Source organism: Cetorhinus maximus, chromosome 2 (genome assembly GCF_964194155.1).
Source record: "Cetorhinus maximus chromosome 2, sCetMax3.hap1.1, whole genome shotgun sequence".
Classification (NCBI taxonomy): Eukaryota; Metazoa; Chordata; class Chondrichthyes; order Lamniformes; family Cetorhinidae; genus Cetorhinus; species Cetorhinus maximus.
The window spans coordinates 166,451,804-166,469,644 of NC_135880.1; the positions used below are offsets into that span (position 1 = coordinate 166,451,804).

At 45.3% G+C, this 17,841-nt stretch overlaps 1 protein-coding gene across 2 annotated transcripts in view; it reads left to right on the plus strand.

The window, feature by feature from the left end:
* plgrkt (plasminogen receptor, C-terminal lysine transmembrane protein) overlaps nucleotides 1–17,841 on the plus strand; it is a 103,585-nt gene that overhangs the window by 38,929 nt on the left and 46,815 nt on the right. For both annotated transcript variants that reach the window (XM_078570604.1, XM_078570610.1), the window contains exon 2: nucleotides 6,662–6,757. In XM_078570604.1, the coding sequence (XP_078426730.1) occupies nucleotides 6,677–6,757 (81 nt within the window). In that variant the 5' untranslated portion in view covers nucleotides 6,662–6,676. The remainder of the gene's footprint in view (nucleotides 1–6,661; nucleotides 6,758–17,841) is intronic.

A 17,841-nucleotide genomic window follows, 5' to 3' on the forward strand; every position in this document is an offset into this window, starting at 1 on the left:
TTAATCTTGCTGACGTTACATTGCAGAAGGTTTTAAATGCTGGAGGATATGATGTTCGACAATAAGTTGGACAACACAAAAAAGGTTGGGGGATGAAGGGTGGTGACGGAGAGGTAAAGCTAAGTATCATCATCATCGACGCGGAAGCAGAAATCTGTTTATGGATAAAATAGCCCAGAAGCAGTAATATAGAGAAAAGAAGGTTCTACCCCAGCAGGCTGTGTAGGGTCAGTCATTGAGCATATTCAAGACAGAGAGCGATAGATTTCTAGATACTGAAGATGTTAAGGGATATGGGGTTAGTGCAGGAAAATGCCGTTGAGGTAAAACATCAGCCATGATCTGGCTGAATGGCAGAGTGGGCTCGAGGGGCCGAATGGCCTACTCCTGCTCCTATTTCTATGTTCCTACAAAACAAGGATGAAGATTTTAAGCACACAAAGTGATAATTCATGTAAAGTAGGAATACTGACTGTATTGGGACGGGTAGGAAAATGTTCACAAAGTAACACAACTGCGGATGCTGAAAATCTGAAATAAAAACAGAGGCCAGAATTTTCCCGTTGGCCCCCTGCACGTCCATGCGTAAAATGACGTGTGGTGATGTCGGGCGAGCATCCTGATGTCACCGTGCGCCATCGCGATATTTCGTTGGGCGGGCACGGAATGCTGTCTGATGCGTGCCAGCCATTAATTAACGGGACACTTAAGTCCCTTGAGGCACCAATCGACGGCAATTTTTCGGCACCCGTGCAATCTTCAGGTCGGCACAACGGGCAGGCGGGTAGGACACATTTGTATAAACCTCATCCAAGGGCAGGATAAGAGGGCTCAGTGGGGTCCTGAGTGTGCTCTGTCAAGTAATGTTTTTTTCAAAATTACTGAAACTTGCCTGTGTGATCTGCAATACTTCAAAACGCTTACCAGCTGCTTGGTCTGGACTCACAACCTTCAGGTCAGCACTCTGCAGTGAGGAATCTTTTTTGGGCTTGCAGGTTTCAGGAAGCCTTCCCTTAGCCTGGGAATGGGAGCTGAACTGTCCACTGGAGGCACCTCCTCTGAGGAGGAAGGGAGGGCTAGAAGGAGGAGAAGGCCAGGAGTGGACAATCAGCCTCCAGGGGAGCCACCTTTGGGAGGACAGGTGCAGGCACAAGGGGCGCAGGGCCAAGAGGTTGTCCAAGGCAAAAGGGGCCGCAGAAGACACCACTATCCTGCTGCCAGGGTATACAGGTGGTGAAGCAGCTACCTCAATATGTCTGAGGTGCAGTGCTGAAGGAGGCTCCGTCTCTCAAGGGAGACGATCAACTCTATCTGTCAGATGATTGGGCCTGAGATCGCCGCAAACTGTGTGGGTGGACACCCCATGCCAGTGGCTCTAAAGGTCACAGCTGCCCTCAACTTCTATGCCTTTGGCTCTTTCCAGAGGTCGGTGGGTGATCTTTGCGGCATCTCCCAATCAGCTGTCCACGCTTGTGTCAAGCAGGTCACAGACGCTCTGTTCAGGCGTGCATTGACCTTCATCCACTTCCATTGGGATCAGGCAAGCCAGGCATAGCGAGCCAGAGGCTTACGGCCATTGCTGGCTTCCCCCGCGTCCAGGGTACAATAGGCTGCACACATCAAGGTGCCAGCAGGTGAGCCCAGTGCCTTTGTCAACAGGAAGGGCTTCCACTCCATGAATGTGCAGATAGTGTGTGATCACAGGATGCTGATTCTACAAGTCTGTGCAAGGTACCCAGGCAGTTCCCACGATGCCTACATCCCTAGACACTCCCAGGCGCCGGGGCTCTTCAGTGCTCCAGCCCAGCTGGATGGTTGGCTGCTGGGTGACAAGGGCTATCCCCTCAGAAGGTGGCTCATGACGCCTCTCCGCCATCCAAGAACAGAGGCTGAGCAGTGGTACAATAGGAGCCACACCTCCACAAGGGCTGTGATGGAGAGAGCCATCGGTCTTCTCAAGATGTGCTTCTGATGCCTGGACCGCTCAGGGGGCGCACTTGAGGAACCCCCAGATCGTGTCTCGGTGATAGTGGTTACATGCTGTGCTCTCCACAATTGTGCGCTGGAAAGGGGGGATACTGTGGATGATGAAGACGTCGATGCAGTGGCTGCAGCTTCACACAATGAGTCCAGCAGTGAGTCCGAGGATGAGCGTACACAGGGAAATGCTGACGGGGTAGACGCTGACCTAGGAGGCAGGGACACCCAGGAGGTTTTAATCCAATGAACCTTCAGCTAGCACACCACAGATGGACCACCAGGACAAGCCTGGGCTGTAGGCTCCATACTCGATACCTAAGTCCCAAATCTGCCAGGTTAGGAACATTAACTAAGAGCCTTGTAAATAAAGCTGAATGTCCCACAAAGCACTCCTAACATTTTTGGAATCCATCCACCTGCAGAAGAAAAGAAGCACCCTGAGCCATGGTGACATGTCTGAATTTAATATCACAAGCAAAGAAACTATAGGAAACAAAATGACAAAGGTGTTCAAAATCAAAGCAAAGCATAAAGACCTTATCTTGTCCAACACAAAAGCACCAGTGATAAACCCGTGGTGTGCCTAAGGTTCCTTATGTTTATGTTTCTGGGTTCTATGTCTTGGTGCTGCCCCCTTGCTGGGAGTGGCGTCTGAGACAGCCTACTGACTCTGCTGTCCTGTTGGCCTCGGTGACCTTGGCGATCTTCCTCTGGCCCGTGGAGCCTGTGCTGGTCCCGCCTGGGAGGGAGCTGCCAGTTCCACAGCTGGCATCTCCCCAGTTGTCGCAGCCTCACTGGGTGCAAAGGTCACTGGCAGAGGGGCGCAGGAGCTGCCACCCTCATCCAGAGTGCCCTGAGAGGAGCCCGCAGAGATGACAGGCAGCTGCTGCGCCGATGTGAGGTCGCTTCGGACCTCCCTGCTCACCGTGGATGGATGGGCACAGAGCTGGAAAACTTGGTGCCCAGATCATCCACACTGGCACTGACCAGCTGAGGTCAAAGCCGATGTGAGGGCTTGCAGGTCAGAGCGCATCCCTAGGAAGCCCTGATGGGTCTCCTGGAGGAGCCTCTCCACGAGAGTTGCCACTCTCTCCATGGAGGACGCATGGCGCTCGGACATGTGGCTCATTGCTTCGACGATCGTCCGCGTAGACTCCTCCACCACGGACACCAAGCCAAGCATAGCCTCATGTATCTCCCCCAGATGCTCCCGCACACCAGGCTGCATTTCCTGCACCTGCTGCGTCGCGGACGACTCCAGAGGCACCATCAGGCACCGACTGAGCATGTGCCTGGTCCCCTGCAGTCCTCCGACTGCCGACGCCATGGGCACTCTCTGTCTCTGCCAGCTCCTCCAGCGACTGTGAAGTGCCCTCACTGCTGTGCCACGTGACACCAGCCAATGTTCTAATTCCCACCAAGGTGCTAGTATCTGCGTTGGTGCCTGCCTGGCAGAGATGGTGTGACGCTGGTGAGACTTCAGGGTACCTCAGGTGTGAGAGGGGGCCTCTCCTGCTCTTGTTCTGCCCCCCACGAGCTAAATTCTGCCCAGAAATGCTAGAAGTGCTCAACAGGCCAGGCAGCATAGTCAGAACAGAAGGAAGATAAAAATGTAATTTTTAAGCCAGTAAAGGTGGGGGCTGGGGGAGGGGCAGGAAGAACAAAGAGGAAGATCTGTGATAGGGTGGAAGGCAGGAGAAATTACATAGCAAAGATTTCATCATGCAAAAGTCAAAGAGAGTGGTAATAGGTATAGTAAAGAGACAAGGGTCTTGTTCAGATGAGGGATGAGTGGCTGTATGGCAGCCACCTGAATGCAACATGAAGGGATAAACAAAGCAGGAGAATAAAAAACACATAGAACAAGATGGAGGCAGAGGTTATGATCTAAACTGTTGAATTCAATATTGAGTCCAGGTTCGAGACGAAAGATTAGATGCTTTTCCTCATGTTATATTATTATAATGATATAGTACCTAATTGCGCATAAGGGATTGGACACATACCTTGTGGGTTCATTTATTAAGACTAGGCAACAATTATACATAGGTATAAAGCTTGAAGGTATCAAAGCTGTGTGTGTGTGCGTGCTCTGCTCAAAGCAAAAGAGAAACTAAGACTAGATCACATGACATGTTTCCCTTCCAGTCATGTCATGCTACTGCCCCCTAAATGCATATTACAACACCTCAAGCTTGCGTTGAGCTACATTGGAACACCCTAATAGGCCACAGCCAGAAAGGTCAGAATGGGAGCAAGGTGGAGAATTACATTTTAAATTGAAATTAAATTATACTAAGCACCCAATTATAGGGTTGCAGGAACAGCAGTTTTTTTAAAGCAGCTTTTTGAATGGTATTTTTTCCCCTCAGCATTTCAACACTTGCATTGTTATTATATGGCGCAGTAGTTCTGTACATACTGCATACTGGATGAACGGACATGGAGGTGGTATAAGGAATGGGTGGAGGGGTGAGTGTGTGTGACGGGTGAGGAGTAGAGAGCTCAACAGCTTTTAATACAACTGGGGCACCGCCCCCTAACCAGCCTGCCTCAGCACTCACTGACTCCAATGGCTGCCTAAAATATGCTTCCGGGTTCAGCGGGCATAACTCTCTCCCACTGTTGCCTCCCCAGAGTGAAGATTGCACGTGATGGAGCCCTTTGAACCGAGGCCAGTCTGCCGAGTTGGGAAATTTTCTGACCCGAGCTATCCGAGTCGGTAGTGAAAATGTGTGAAAGAGTACAGCTTAAATAAGGCTTGTCCAACCTTACAAGTGAGGGGCCACATTTCAATTTTTTTCTTACTCGAGGGGTCGATGATCAAATTTCAGAGAAATAAATTTTGGCACAACATTAAACATGAATTTCAAAAAAAAAAATCAATGTCAAAGCAATAAATTGATAATTTTAAAGAAGGTTAATAAATAAAAAATGAGCATTAAAAGGTGCCAAGCAGCAGAGCTAACAATAAGATCTTGTTGCCTTTTTAATTAAGAAGCAGAACTAGAGAGACAGACTCAGCCTTAAGTCCTGGTCACCAAGGAAGGGGTTGGGACCGGAGCCGAGCTAAGGAGTTGGGTTTAACAAACACCTTGCATTTGCCCCTGGTGGCACACACTGTGAGCGGAATTCATATGAACTTAGGGGTCGGAAACGGGTTGCCTTTCAGCCTGGGTTTTCCTCCTCCTCCTGGCATGTTTTGTGGATAGATTTTTGGGGAGGAAGGAGGAGGGAAGGGTGTATCTGTACCCAGACCACTCCCAATCCCAGGGTTCTTGCTCTCATCTGCTCACTTACACACATTCACCACACACTCACACAGACTCACCCATTCACTCACACAGGTTCATTCACTCACTCAGAGACACACACTCACACAGACTCAATACACACGCAGACAACACACCCTCTCTCTCACAACACACACACAAACTCACTCACACACTAAACTCCCTCACTCATTCACACAAACTCATTCACACAGAATCACTCCCATTCAGACTCACTCACACTCACATAGACTTACTCACGCAGACTCTGTCTCTCACACACATGCACACACAAACTCTCACAGACAAACCACCTCATGAGGAATCAATCAGGTGGTAGTGGGTGGGACCTCCTCCCATCTGGTGGGCCTTAACAATCTCCTCCCGCTCTGCAGACCATGTCGTTGCCTCCTGCTACGTGGGCCTTCCCAACTTCCTCTTGATTGCCAAACATTTTGTTGCTTCCTGCTTGCCACCCTTCTCACCGGCTCTTTCTTGAGCCCTTGCTTGCTTCCTTTGCTTGGGACGGCCGCCAGAGCGATCAGTCGATTAGCACTATCAGGAAACAGCAGGGTTTAACCTCCGGTTCTCAGCCAGCTCTGCGTGTATCTGTTTGCAGATTTTGATATTTGATTTCAGTTTTTTTTTAAATATATGCCCTGTGATCACTTAAATAAGCAATCAACAAAAAGAGAGACACAGCCAAAAGGGGCATATTCAGGTAAGGCTGGGGAGTAGCTTCTGTTTGGCGATAGAGTGCCCAAAATGAACCAGACTTAACCAACTCCACTTGAAAGAAAGAAAGTGCAATGGCTGCTCCTTGCGGACTGTCAATTGCACTTACCTGTATTTTGAACACTGTCTATGTGGGCCAGATAGAGAGGCATGGTGGGCCGGATTGTGGCCTGTGGTTTGGACAAGCCTGCGTTAAATCAACCTGCCAAAGACAAGGAGAATTGCGTGACTGCATATTACAGTAAGACAGAGTACTGTCACAAGATATTGGATCATGAAGGCACATTCTAGATTCCAGGGGACATATGTTCTGTTTATAGAGGTGGTCATTGTTGCTGGAATTTCATAAGGTATCATTTTCGTAAATGTTGTAAAACTTATATATATAAATTGTACATAAAAAAGATCTCAGTCTATGGCATTGCTCAATTATTTCTTGAAGTAATTATATTAAAAACAATTTGGGTGAACTATACAATTGAATGAAAATAATTCCACATTTGTTACTATGAAAAATGGCAAGCTCCATTCTTAGTGCAAGGATCAAAGGTGAAACCTCTTTTTTAAAAAAAGCTTCACGTTTTGACTACCAATGCCAATCAAAGTTTTTAGAGCCAATAAGTGAATGCATGACATTTTATGTGTGAAATAACTTATATTATTATGCTTTATAGATCTTCAGGTCCAAGATGGGGTTTTTTATGTCAAAGTCAATGGATGAAAGCCTAAAGAAACAGCAGGAGTTCATGGCGGCAAACAGTGCTCTGCAGGTATGACTGTTTAATTCTGAGTGAAGTAATGCAGAGTTCTGAGTCACATGCCTGTTTTCTGTTTCAGATTGGAAATATGAGATGCTGTGGCTTAACTGGTACCAGCGTATTGATGAAATGGTGCGCTTCGGAACAGATTTTTAATGAAAAATAAATTGCTTGATAACACAATTGTTACTTATCCAGGCACCCAATGGTAGAGTAACTAAGAAATGTGCATGACATGTGTAATTTGCTGGCAAGAGTCACATAGCATTTACTCATCAATCGATCAAGGATTTTTCTATATGGAGGGTTATTGACACTGCTGGTATGAGTACAGGCCTAGTTTCCTTTATCCAAAACCCATGGAGCCGATTGTATTTCGGATTTCGGGTAATTTTGGTTTTCGGATACCGCATATAGGCCTACTTATGTTACAGTGGCCGAAGCCTAGGCTAGCCATAATCTAAAGTAAATATAATGGCTAGAAAAGTGAGATGTACTACTGAATAATAAATGCAGGGTACTTGTAATAAGATTCCACCTGTGGCACCATCTGTGATTTTGCGATTCTGGGTTCGCAAGATAAAAGTGCAGACAAAAATTGCAAGGTAAACAGTGCAGACAATCATCTAGACTTGCACGTTAAAGGTCGGATGTGATCGGTGATGTTCGTATCGGCTCGGGTCAGAGACTTCCTGCGCTAAGGGTCGGCTGCGGCCAGCAAGGTGCGTGTTGGCTTGGGTCAGAGGCTTCCCACTCTGAAGGTTGGGTGCTGTCGGTGTGGTTCATGTCAGCTCGGATCACAGACTTCCTGCGCTGAAGGTTGATGAGGTTCAAAAAAAGTGCTGTTTTCGGATTTATGGATAAAGGATAGTCAACCTGTATATTCCTATTTAAGTACACCATAGCATTGGTGCTAAACAATTTATTGGCTTTGTGCAAAGTCAATGATGCCTCATATCCTGGGGGAACTACCAGTTTGGCAAACACTTTAGATGTCTTTGCTGCTGGTGGTTGCTGTTAAAGTTTGTGAGAGGGCATGCTTGGTGAAACAGAGCTTGAATTATAGACTTTGTAAAAAAAAGTAGTTGACGAATTCTACATAAATGGTTTGCTAAATTCAACCAAATACTTTCAACAAAATTTGCAGTTAGTGAATCAGATCCTGGTTAGTCTAGAAGGTTGTCTCTTTCTGGTAATCCTAAATTATCTCCTTGAAAAGAATGATAGTGAGTTTGCAGGAGAAGAGGGCTTGGATTGGACATGTGGGGCTGGAGGAGGCTGTTGAGATAGGATGGAGTGAAGCTTTGGAAGGGACTTGTAAATGTGGACAAGGTTTTTAATAAAATGAGTAATTTGTTAACTGACCTATCCTAGCATGTGTAAAAATATTGATAGTAACGGGAATCACATCAACTCAGACAAACCAATGAATTTCTACAGAAAGCACACTTCAGTGTGATCCTTAATGAGCATGTCTAACTGGTGCATTTAATTGATGAGGTTTGGCATTGAACCAGCCAGTAGGTCTTTTTGCAGGTAATTATTTAAGAAGATGCTAGAATGCAGACCTAAGAGGATTGATGCGCCAAGGGACAACATTGACTTAGGAAAGTAAAGCTAAATATTATGATTCTGCATCTACTATTGTTGCACGAGGTTGTACAGTTTCAGTATTTTAGATTAGTCTTGTAACTGAATCCTAAGTGCCTACGACTTTGAGATTATCTTCTCTTGCCTCTATAAGTAGGTAAGCCTTTGGCATTGTGTCAAGGATAACAAAGAGGAAAACCTTTTCTGATAATTATTTATACGCTCATCATGATTCTTCTCCCACCTTTGATAAGCGACAGTGTTACAATGTCAGATTGCATTTTTGCTTTAAGCTGAAAAGAAAGTTTATTAAACATTTGAAAAAGAGCGCGGAGAGCGAGGGGAGGTCAGTTGAAAAAGAGCGCGGAGCTTGAAGGGAGGTCAGTTGAAAAAGAGCGCGGAGATTGAAAATAAAAGGCGGGGAAGCTGAAGAGGAGTGGCCAGTGTGTGAGCGGCCCAGTGAAGGAGTGGAGCTTTGAGGTTTTGGCTCGAGAGGCTTCGACGAGCAGAGGCTGAGGACGAGCTTGCTCCCAGTGGGGTAGGGCCGGGTAAGTTCCTTTAATTAAATTAGGAGTAGGTAATGGAGACAGCAGTTGGGGCAGTCGAGTGCTCCGAATGCAGCATGTGGGAAGTCAGGGACAGCACAATTGTCCCTGATGACTACACCTGCAAAAGGTGCAATCAGCTGCAGCTCCTGAGAAACCGAGTTAGGGAACTGGAGCTGGATGAACTTCGGATCCTTCGGGAGGCAGAGGCAGTAATAGACAGGAGTTTCAGGGAGTCAGTCACCCCTAAAAGTCAGGAGGCAAGCAGCAGGGTGAATGTCAGGAGAGGGAAGGGGAATAGACAGAAAGAGCAGAACACCCCTGTGGCCATTCCCATCAACAATAGGTATACCGTTTTGGATACTGTTGGTGGGGACGACCTACCAGGAACAAGTTGTAGTGGTCGCGTCTCTGGCACCAAGGCTGGACCCTCAGCTCAGAAAGTAGGGAGGGAAAAGAGGAGAGCAGTAGTGATAGGGGATTTGATAGGGGGACAGATAGGAGGTTCTGTGGGAGAGATCGAGAATCCCGGATGGTCTGTTGCCTCCCTGGTGCCATATCTCGGATCGAGTTCTCAGTATTCTCAGGAGGGAGGGTGAGCAGCCAGATGTCGTGGTCCATGTAGGGACCAATGATGTGGATAGGTAGGAGGAGGAGGTCCTGCAAAGAGAGTTTAGGGAGTTAGATGCAAAGTTGAAGGACAGGACCTCCAGGGTTGTGATCTCAGGAGTGCTACCCGTGCCACGTGCTAGTGAGGCTAGAAATAGGAGGATAATGCAGCTAAATACGTGGCTAAGGAGATGGTGCAGGAGGGAGGGCTTCATGTTTCTGGACAATTGGGCTGTGTTCCAGAGAAGATGGGACCTGTTCCGACAGGATGGTTTGCACCTGAACTGGAGGGGGACTAACATCCTTGCGGGTAGGTTTGCTGGTGCTGCTCTGGGGCCTTTAAACTAGATTTGCAGGGGGAGGGGAACCAGAGTGTTAGAGCAGATAGTGAGGTGGAGGAGGATAAAGGTCAAGCGAGAAATGCCTGTATAGACAGAAATCAAAGGTTTGTACGTGATAGAAATGTTCTCAGTTGCATCTATTTCAATGCAAGGAGTATTGTCGGAAAGGCAGATGAGCTTAGGGCATGGATTGGCACGTGGGATTACGACATTATTGCTATTAGTGAGACTTTGTTGCAGGAGGGGCAGGACTGGCAGCTCAATATTCCGGGGTTCCGTTGTTTCAGACATGATAGGGGAGGAGTGGCATTACTAGTCAGGGAAAATATCACAGCTGTGCATAAGCATGACATCCCGGAGGGCTCGTCTACAGAGGCCATATGGGTGGAGATGAGGAATGGGAAAGGTGTGACCACACTAATAGGGTTGTATTATAGACCGCCCAATAGTCGGAGAGAATTGGAGAAACAAATCTGTAGAGAGATAGCAGACCAATGTAAGAAACAGAAAGTTGTGATAGTAGGAGATTTTAACTTTCCACATTTTGACTGGGACTCCCATACTGTAAAAGGGCTGGATGGCTTGGAGTTTGTCAAATGTGTTCAGGAAAGTTTTCTAAATCAATATATAGAGGTACCAACGAGAGAGGATGCAATACTTGATCTCCTATTAGGGAACCAGACAGGTCAGGTGACAGAAGTATGTGTAGGCGAACATTTTGGGTCCAGTGATCACAATGTCATTAGTTTTAAGTTAATTATGGATAAGGATAGGTCTGGTCATCAAGCTGAGATTCTAAATTGGAGAAAGGCCAATTTTGTGGAAATGAGAAAGGATCTAAGAAGAGTGGATTGGGATAAGTTGTTTTCTGTCAAGGATGTGTTCAGTAAGTGGAAGGCATTCAAAGGCGAAATTTTGAGAGTGCTGAGTTTGCATGTTCCTGTAAGGATTAAAGGCAAAGTTAACAGGCATAGGGAACCTTGGTTTTCAAGGGATATTGGCGATCTGGTTAAGAAGAGAGAGGTGTATAGCAGGTATAGGCAACAAGGCAACAAGGAGCAAATGAGGTACTTGTAGAGTATAGAAAATGTAAGAAGATACTAAAGAAGGAAATCAGGAAGGCAAAAAGAAGACATGAGATTGCTTTGGCAGATAATGTGAAAGTAAACCTGAAGGGTTTCTACAAGTATATTAAGAGTAAAAGGATAGCAAGGGACACAATTGGTCCCCTTGAAGATCAGAGTGGTCGTATATGTGTGGAGCCTCACGAGATGGGGGAGATCTTAAACAGTTTTTTTGCATCAGTATTTACTCAGGAAACTGGCATAGTGTATAAGGAAGGAAGGGAAACAAGCAGTAGTGTCATGGAACATATAGAGATTAAAGAGGAGGAGGTGCTTGCTGCCTTACAGCGAATAAAGGTAGATAAATCCCCCGGGCCTGACATGATATTCCCTTGGACCTTGAGGGAGACTAGTGTAGAAATTGCAGGGGCCCTGGCAGAAATATTTAAAATGTCCTTAGCCACGGGTGAGGTGCTGGAGGATTGGAGGGTAGCTCATGTTGTTCCGTTCTTTAAAAAAGGCTCCAAAAGTAAACCAGGTAATTACAGGTCAGTGACGTCAGTAGTAGGTAAATTATTGGAAGGTGTTCTGAGAGATCGGATATACAATTATTTGGACAGCCAAGGGCTGATTAAGGATAGTCAGCATGGCTTTGTGTGTGGTAGGTCGTGTTTAACGAACCTTGTAGAGTTTTTCGAGGAGGTTACCAAGAAAGTAGATGAAGGAAAGGCTGTGGATGTTGTCTACATGGACTTTAGTAAGGCCTTTGACAAGGTCCCACGTGGGAGGTTAGTTCAGAAGGTTCAGACACTTGGTATCCATGGAAAGGTTGTAAACTGGATTCGAAATTGGCTGTGTGGGAGAAGACAGAGAGTGGTAGTGGATGATTGCTTCTCAGACTGGAGGTCTGTGACTAGTGGTGTGTCTCAGGGATCTGTGCTGGGACCATTGTTGTTTGTTGTCTATATCAATGATTTGGATAATAATGTGGTAAGTTGGATCAGCAAGTTTGCTGATGACACTAAGATTGGAGGCGTTGTAGACAGCGAGGAAGGCTTTCAAAGCTTGCAGAGGGATCTGGACCAACTGGAAAAATGGACCAGAATATGGCAGATGGAATTTAATGCAGAAAAGTGTGAGGTGTTGCATTTTGGAAGGACAAACCAAGGTAGGACATACACAGTAAATAGTAGGGCACTGAGGAGTGTGGAGGAACAAAGGGATCTGGGAGTTCAGATACATAATTCCCTGAAAGTGGCGTCACAGGTAGACAGGGTTGTAAAGAAAGCTTTTGGCATACTGGCCTTCATAAATTAAAGTATTGAGTATAGGAGTTGGGATGTTATGGTGAGGTTGTATAAGACATTGGTGAGGCCAACTTTGGAGTATTGTGTGCAGTTCTGGTCGCCTAACTACAGGAAGGATATCAGTAAAATTGAGAGAGTGCAGAGAAGATTTACTAGGATGTTGCCAGGTCTTAAGGAGTTGAGTTACAGGGAAAGATTAAACAGGTTAGGACTTTATTTCTTGGAGCGTAGAAGAGTGAGGGGAGATTTGATAGAAGTTTACAAAATTATGAGGGGTATAGACAGAGTAAATGCGAGTAGGCTCTTTCCACTTAGATTAGGAGAGATAAACATGAGAGGACATGGCTTTAGGGTGAAAGAGGAAAGGTTTAGGGGGAACTTCTTCAGTCAGAGAGTGGTGAGAGTGTGGAACGAGCTACCATCTGACGTGGTAAATGCAGGCTCACTCTTAAGTTTTAAGAATAAATTGGATAGGTACATGGATGGGAGAGGTCTGGAGAGTTATGGATTAGGTGTAGGTCAATGGGATTAGCGGAATAATATTTCGGCACAGACTAGAAGGGCCGAATGGGCTGTTTTCTGTGCTGTAGTGTTCTATGGTTCTAGTAGATGAACAAACAAATAATAGCAGCCGTAATATTTGCAATCGCCGTTATATTAGCTGTTCAAGAGGAAAATGTCAATGCAATGTTCCTTCATCTAATTTTCACCATTTTGGAAGCTGATCTAGCCTGGTACAACTCTTAAAGTTGCAAGAAGATGCTATCAACTCAATTCCCCTCAGCTAAACTCAGCCTGTTGGAAAGCCTGAGCAGGTCTATATTCCTCCAGCAGTTTGGATTTGAATTACTGACAGTGGATTCAAAAAGAACTGACTGCCAAAACATTTACATGGACAATTACAGCATGGATTGGTTTAACTGTGGCCTGATTGCCTACTTTTGGACCTACTGATCAAAAACCGGTTCCAACTGTACTCATACTATTTATATTCATTCAGACCAGAGACTCTGCTTATAATACAATAATAACAATTGGTTTTAAACTCCTTGACAAAAATTTGCCAAGACTTTAGGCCATTGGCAGCATCTCAGGCACAGCTGATGGCTTATCAGAAAATCATGGACATGCTGTCTGCTATTTTGTGTCCATTGCAGGCAGCGCAATAGTGAATTTTAGATAAGCCATCACTGTGTGAGGCCCTCTTGGTAGCACAGTGTCTCAACAAATTTTTTCCCTGTGTTTTGGGACGGAAAATGGAATTTAGGGCTACCGAGCCAAAACTAAATGAAATGCTTCCAGGCAGAATTTTTGATTCCCAACAGAGATAGGGCCAGAGGAGGGAAGGCCCAAAAATTGGTGTCGGAGAGTGGCTTTGCTGGCATATAACCTGTGATGTGGCACAATATCAAATGCCTTTTGGACACCTAAGTACACCACATCTACAGGCTCCCCTTTATTCGCATTGCTTGTCACTTCCTCAAAAACCCTAATAGATGCGTTAAACATGATTTCCCATTCACAAAACTATGTTGGCTCTGCCTGATCACATTATGATGTTTTAAGTATCCTGCTATAGCCTCTTTAATAATAGATTCTAGCAATTTCCCTATGACAGATGATGGGATATTTCAGCAACCTGACAATTGACATAGAAAGTGACACTCTCAGGGAGTGCGTGCTAGTCAGAAAATCAGTGCTTTTCTCTCCAGGATTTGCCATGTTTCTTACTTGTGTGTAGTGTAAAATGGCTGCATGGGACCTTTGCTCCGCACTCAGTCAGCTGAAAGCTGTACCAATTTCATGGCTGGGCCTAATTTAAATGCAAATAAAGAGCCACCAGCACTAACTAGGGTCACTACTGGCAGTTTGCTGATTGGGAAGGTGAGAAATATGCCACACAAAGAAAACCATTTGTCCTTAAAGTGAGGTGCACCTTCCAGTGGTGGACAGGTGACAGCTATTTTCTGGGACTGCAAGCAATGTGACACGAACCAAGGCCTCTCAGACTCTGCGATAGAAGAGATGCGCATAGAGAAAGTTAACAGCAGTAAGCAGTTCCTCTTTCCCTCCAACAAAAGACAGGTGCACAAACAAATCAGCAGCGATGGAGAGAACTGGCTTTGTGACTGAATGCCGCAAACATAGTTCCCAAAGCCTGAATGTAATGCAAGAAAAATAAAATGACCTCACCAGGAGTGCCAAGGTACAACTCCCTTTCCCGCACCTCTTTCTGCTTCCACTCACACTCTTACATCTACATTCCACCCTTTGGTCACACTTGCTGTTCCTTCTTTTCATTAATCACACTGTGCTAAACTACCTCAGTCACCCTGAAAGCCCTTCAGTAAGGCACAGACTAATCCATTTTTACACTTCACACAAGGGAAACTGGCACACAAGAAAGGAAAGAAATGAGAACAGGAGGAAGTCTCACCTGTATATAGATCCTGACACCAATAGTGGAAGCCATATTCAATGTCATTGACAGGGAGAAGGCATCGAGCACTGGAGATGGCCAGGCTGGAGATGGTGTAGGGTGGGTGTGCATCTTCCCTTCCTTTCCTTGTTTTACTTAAGTCTCACACACAAGCAAACATTCAGCATGATACCTGATGGTGCAATGTGCTGCCACATATCTGTTACTGCTCACTCTTGCCACAACATGCTTCCCCTGTCCACCTCTCTGGGTCCATCATGTGTGTTGGGCCTTGTAGTTGCACAAATTTTGGGCAAGAACCCTTCCAAAGATGAACCATCACTCATTCTCACCAGCACAGAAATTAACCTGCCAGGTGAAATAGATATTGAGCTAAGTTGAGTGTGGGCAGGGGTGGGGGTGTTTGGTGGGCGGGGGAGGGGGGGCGTGGGCAAGGGAGAGGTGTGGTTCTACTTTGGGTGATTCACTGAGCTCAAGTAAGCCGGAGCAATTGTAGTTTGAAAGGCTGACCTAGGCAAGTGTTCACAGCTCACGTTCTCACTCTGCCGCTGAGGACAGAGGTAGATGCAAATCACCTTTTAAAAGATAAAGTACTTAGAAAAATACTTGCTGAGCACCAGCAATGCCCCAATGCATGGGACTGCCTCCCAGCCAACCCCTGCGAATATGCTGAGTATGATGTAGACTCGCCCCAACTTGTGTGAGGTTCTGCGCATTTGCATCAGCACTCTGCAGTCAACATGTGATTGCTTCAGTGGAAGCTGCAGGGGTCTGTGGCACCATCAGTATCTCGCAGAGTTGCTAATACTGGGATCATGCAGGAACTGGGTTCAACCATTTTTTGTGCACAGATTTTAGAAGATGGCACAGTGCTAAGATGGCCAAGTTATAGGTTATGACTATATTTTGTGCCCTGTTTCTATCTTCCATGTATGTAAGGCAGTCTGAATGCTTGGCATGCAGCAGTCGATGCTTAACAGTATATAAGGAAACATATTTTGTGTATGCATACTTTACCTGTTCTTGTGTTATATCCTGATGGTGAGCCTTGCTAAGGCTGATTCCCTCAGTTAAATTTCTTTCTCATTTGTTGGGTTGTTTCTTTGGAGGGACAATGTGGCTATCTCTTGCACTGTCTTCTCGCAGCTAACCTACACTACTGAGGAGGATGCTATGGAGTGCCAAACTTAGCAATTCATCTTTCATCCACTTCCTACTGCAGCAGCCCTTCAGCTGTGAATAAGTGGTTGTGGACTTTGAAGTAAATAAAGTGTTTGTTTCGTGAAAACGCTCTTTCTTTTAAAAGACTGCTGCAGTCCTTTAAATACTGCACTAGTGCTGATTACCCCACCTCTCCCAACCTGCAAGTTCACCACCTGTTATGAACATGAAATGAGGCAGGAATTCGTACAGAAATGGCTACAAACAGCCAGAACTGTTTAAAACGTATTGTGCATCTTTTCTGCTGTTGGAGCCCAGCTGTTAGAAAATTCAGTTCTCTGTCATTTTTAAATGCCTCTTTTAGCTTTATTCTTATCAGCCAAATTCTTATTTGTGAAAAATATATTCACTGGTTTATATATGGATCTGGATACCCCTGCTACTCTTCAAAAGAAAGTTAAAAAAAAATGCTGTACTTGGGATCAGATCACACGTTAACCTAGTTTAATTTCTGATCACTTGAGGTTTATTAACCTTTCCATGAGGGTCATTTTGAATCTGGACAGAAAATAAGTTCTGAAATGTGTAGTGTGTTGGTAATCCCCTCCACTTACTGCCCCTGTATTCTAGACGAATGGAAAGTATGCCAGTCAGACTAGACAATCTTCAGATACACAATTGGAAAAGGGCAAGAACATTCAGTTTTCTGATATCCTTGTCCCCACACTGCAAAAACATATCAATAACCTTTTCAAAATTGTTGATAAACTTACAGGACACACCGAGGCCAGAAATCTGGTGACATTACCAAATAAACAACCTTTATCGGCAACCTTTTACCAAAAATAAACAGCTGTCTTTTCATAATCGCCAGTTGTTGTCACTTGTGTTTTTTTGCCTGGGCCACTGTGCTGTTTAATAGAAGATAAGAATGCTTCTGGTAACGAAATGTGAGACTGGAAATTAAGCTGTACAGTTGTTTCACGTATGAATATTTAACACATTTGTAACAAGTTTGTTTTAAACAGTTTAGCTGTGAGAATAATGGATTAAGGAATTTGACACGAACCAGCTAAGCTCTCATCCGAAAACATTGAACAATTCTTTTGATGAAGTTCACAGAATAGACCAAAGATGTTCAAGGAAAGTTCTGAAGAAGCTATCAGCAAGCAGCCAGCCACTCTACTATTAGGACAGCACCTAGAAGAAGCTCAAATTTAAGAACTAGAATATATAAAACATATACTACAGCCAAGGAGAAGCTTCAAGATAAAATACAATAAAGCTAAAATCTACTCAATTATGCTCATGAGCTTACACTCTGGTTTGTAGAGATTGCCCTGGTCACTGCCTGAGGCCAACCAAACTGTTTGCAACCTCAGCCAACTGTTTGACCCGTACCTGACCCTATATCCGCTCCACCACTAAGATCATCTACTTCCACCACCATAACATCACCCATCACCATCCCACCCCAGCTAATTTGCTGCTGAACTATCTCCATGCCTTTGCTACCTCTAGACTCAACCATTCCAAAGTTCTCCTCACCGGCCCCCACCTTGCACCTTCTGTAAACTTGAGCTCATCCAAAGCTCTGCTGACTGTATCTTAACTCACACCAAGTCCTATTCAAACAACACCCCTGTCCTACTGACCTGCATTGGCACCTGGTCCTCCAATACTTCGACTTTAAAAAGTTCATCCTTATATTCAAATCCTTCCATGGCTTTTGCCCCTCCCATTTCTGCAACCTCTTCCAGGTCGTCATGCCTTCAAAATCTCCATTCTCCTGCAATTGTGACTTCCTACACAACCCAGGTCTTCATCACTCCACCACAGGTGACTGCATTCAGCTGCCTGGGCTCCAAACTCTAGAATTCTCTCCTAAACTTACCTCTCTCTTTCTCTTTGGCTAAGGTTTTGATCACCTGTTCTCATAGTTTCAACATGGTTCAGTGTTGAATTTTATTTGATAATGCTCCTGTGAAGCATCTTGAGGCATTTTTGCTATGTTAAAGGTGCTATATAAATACACATTC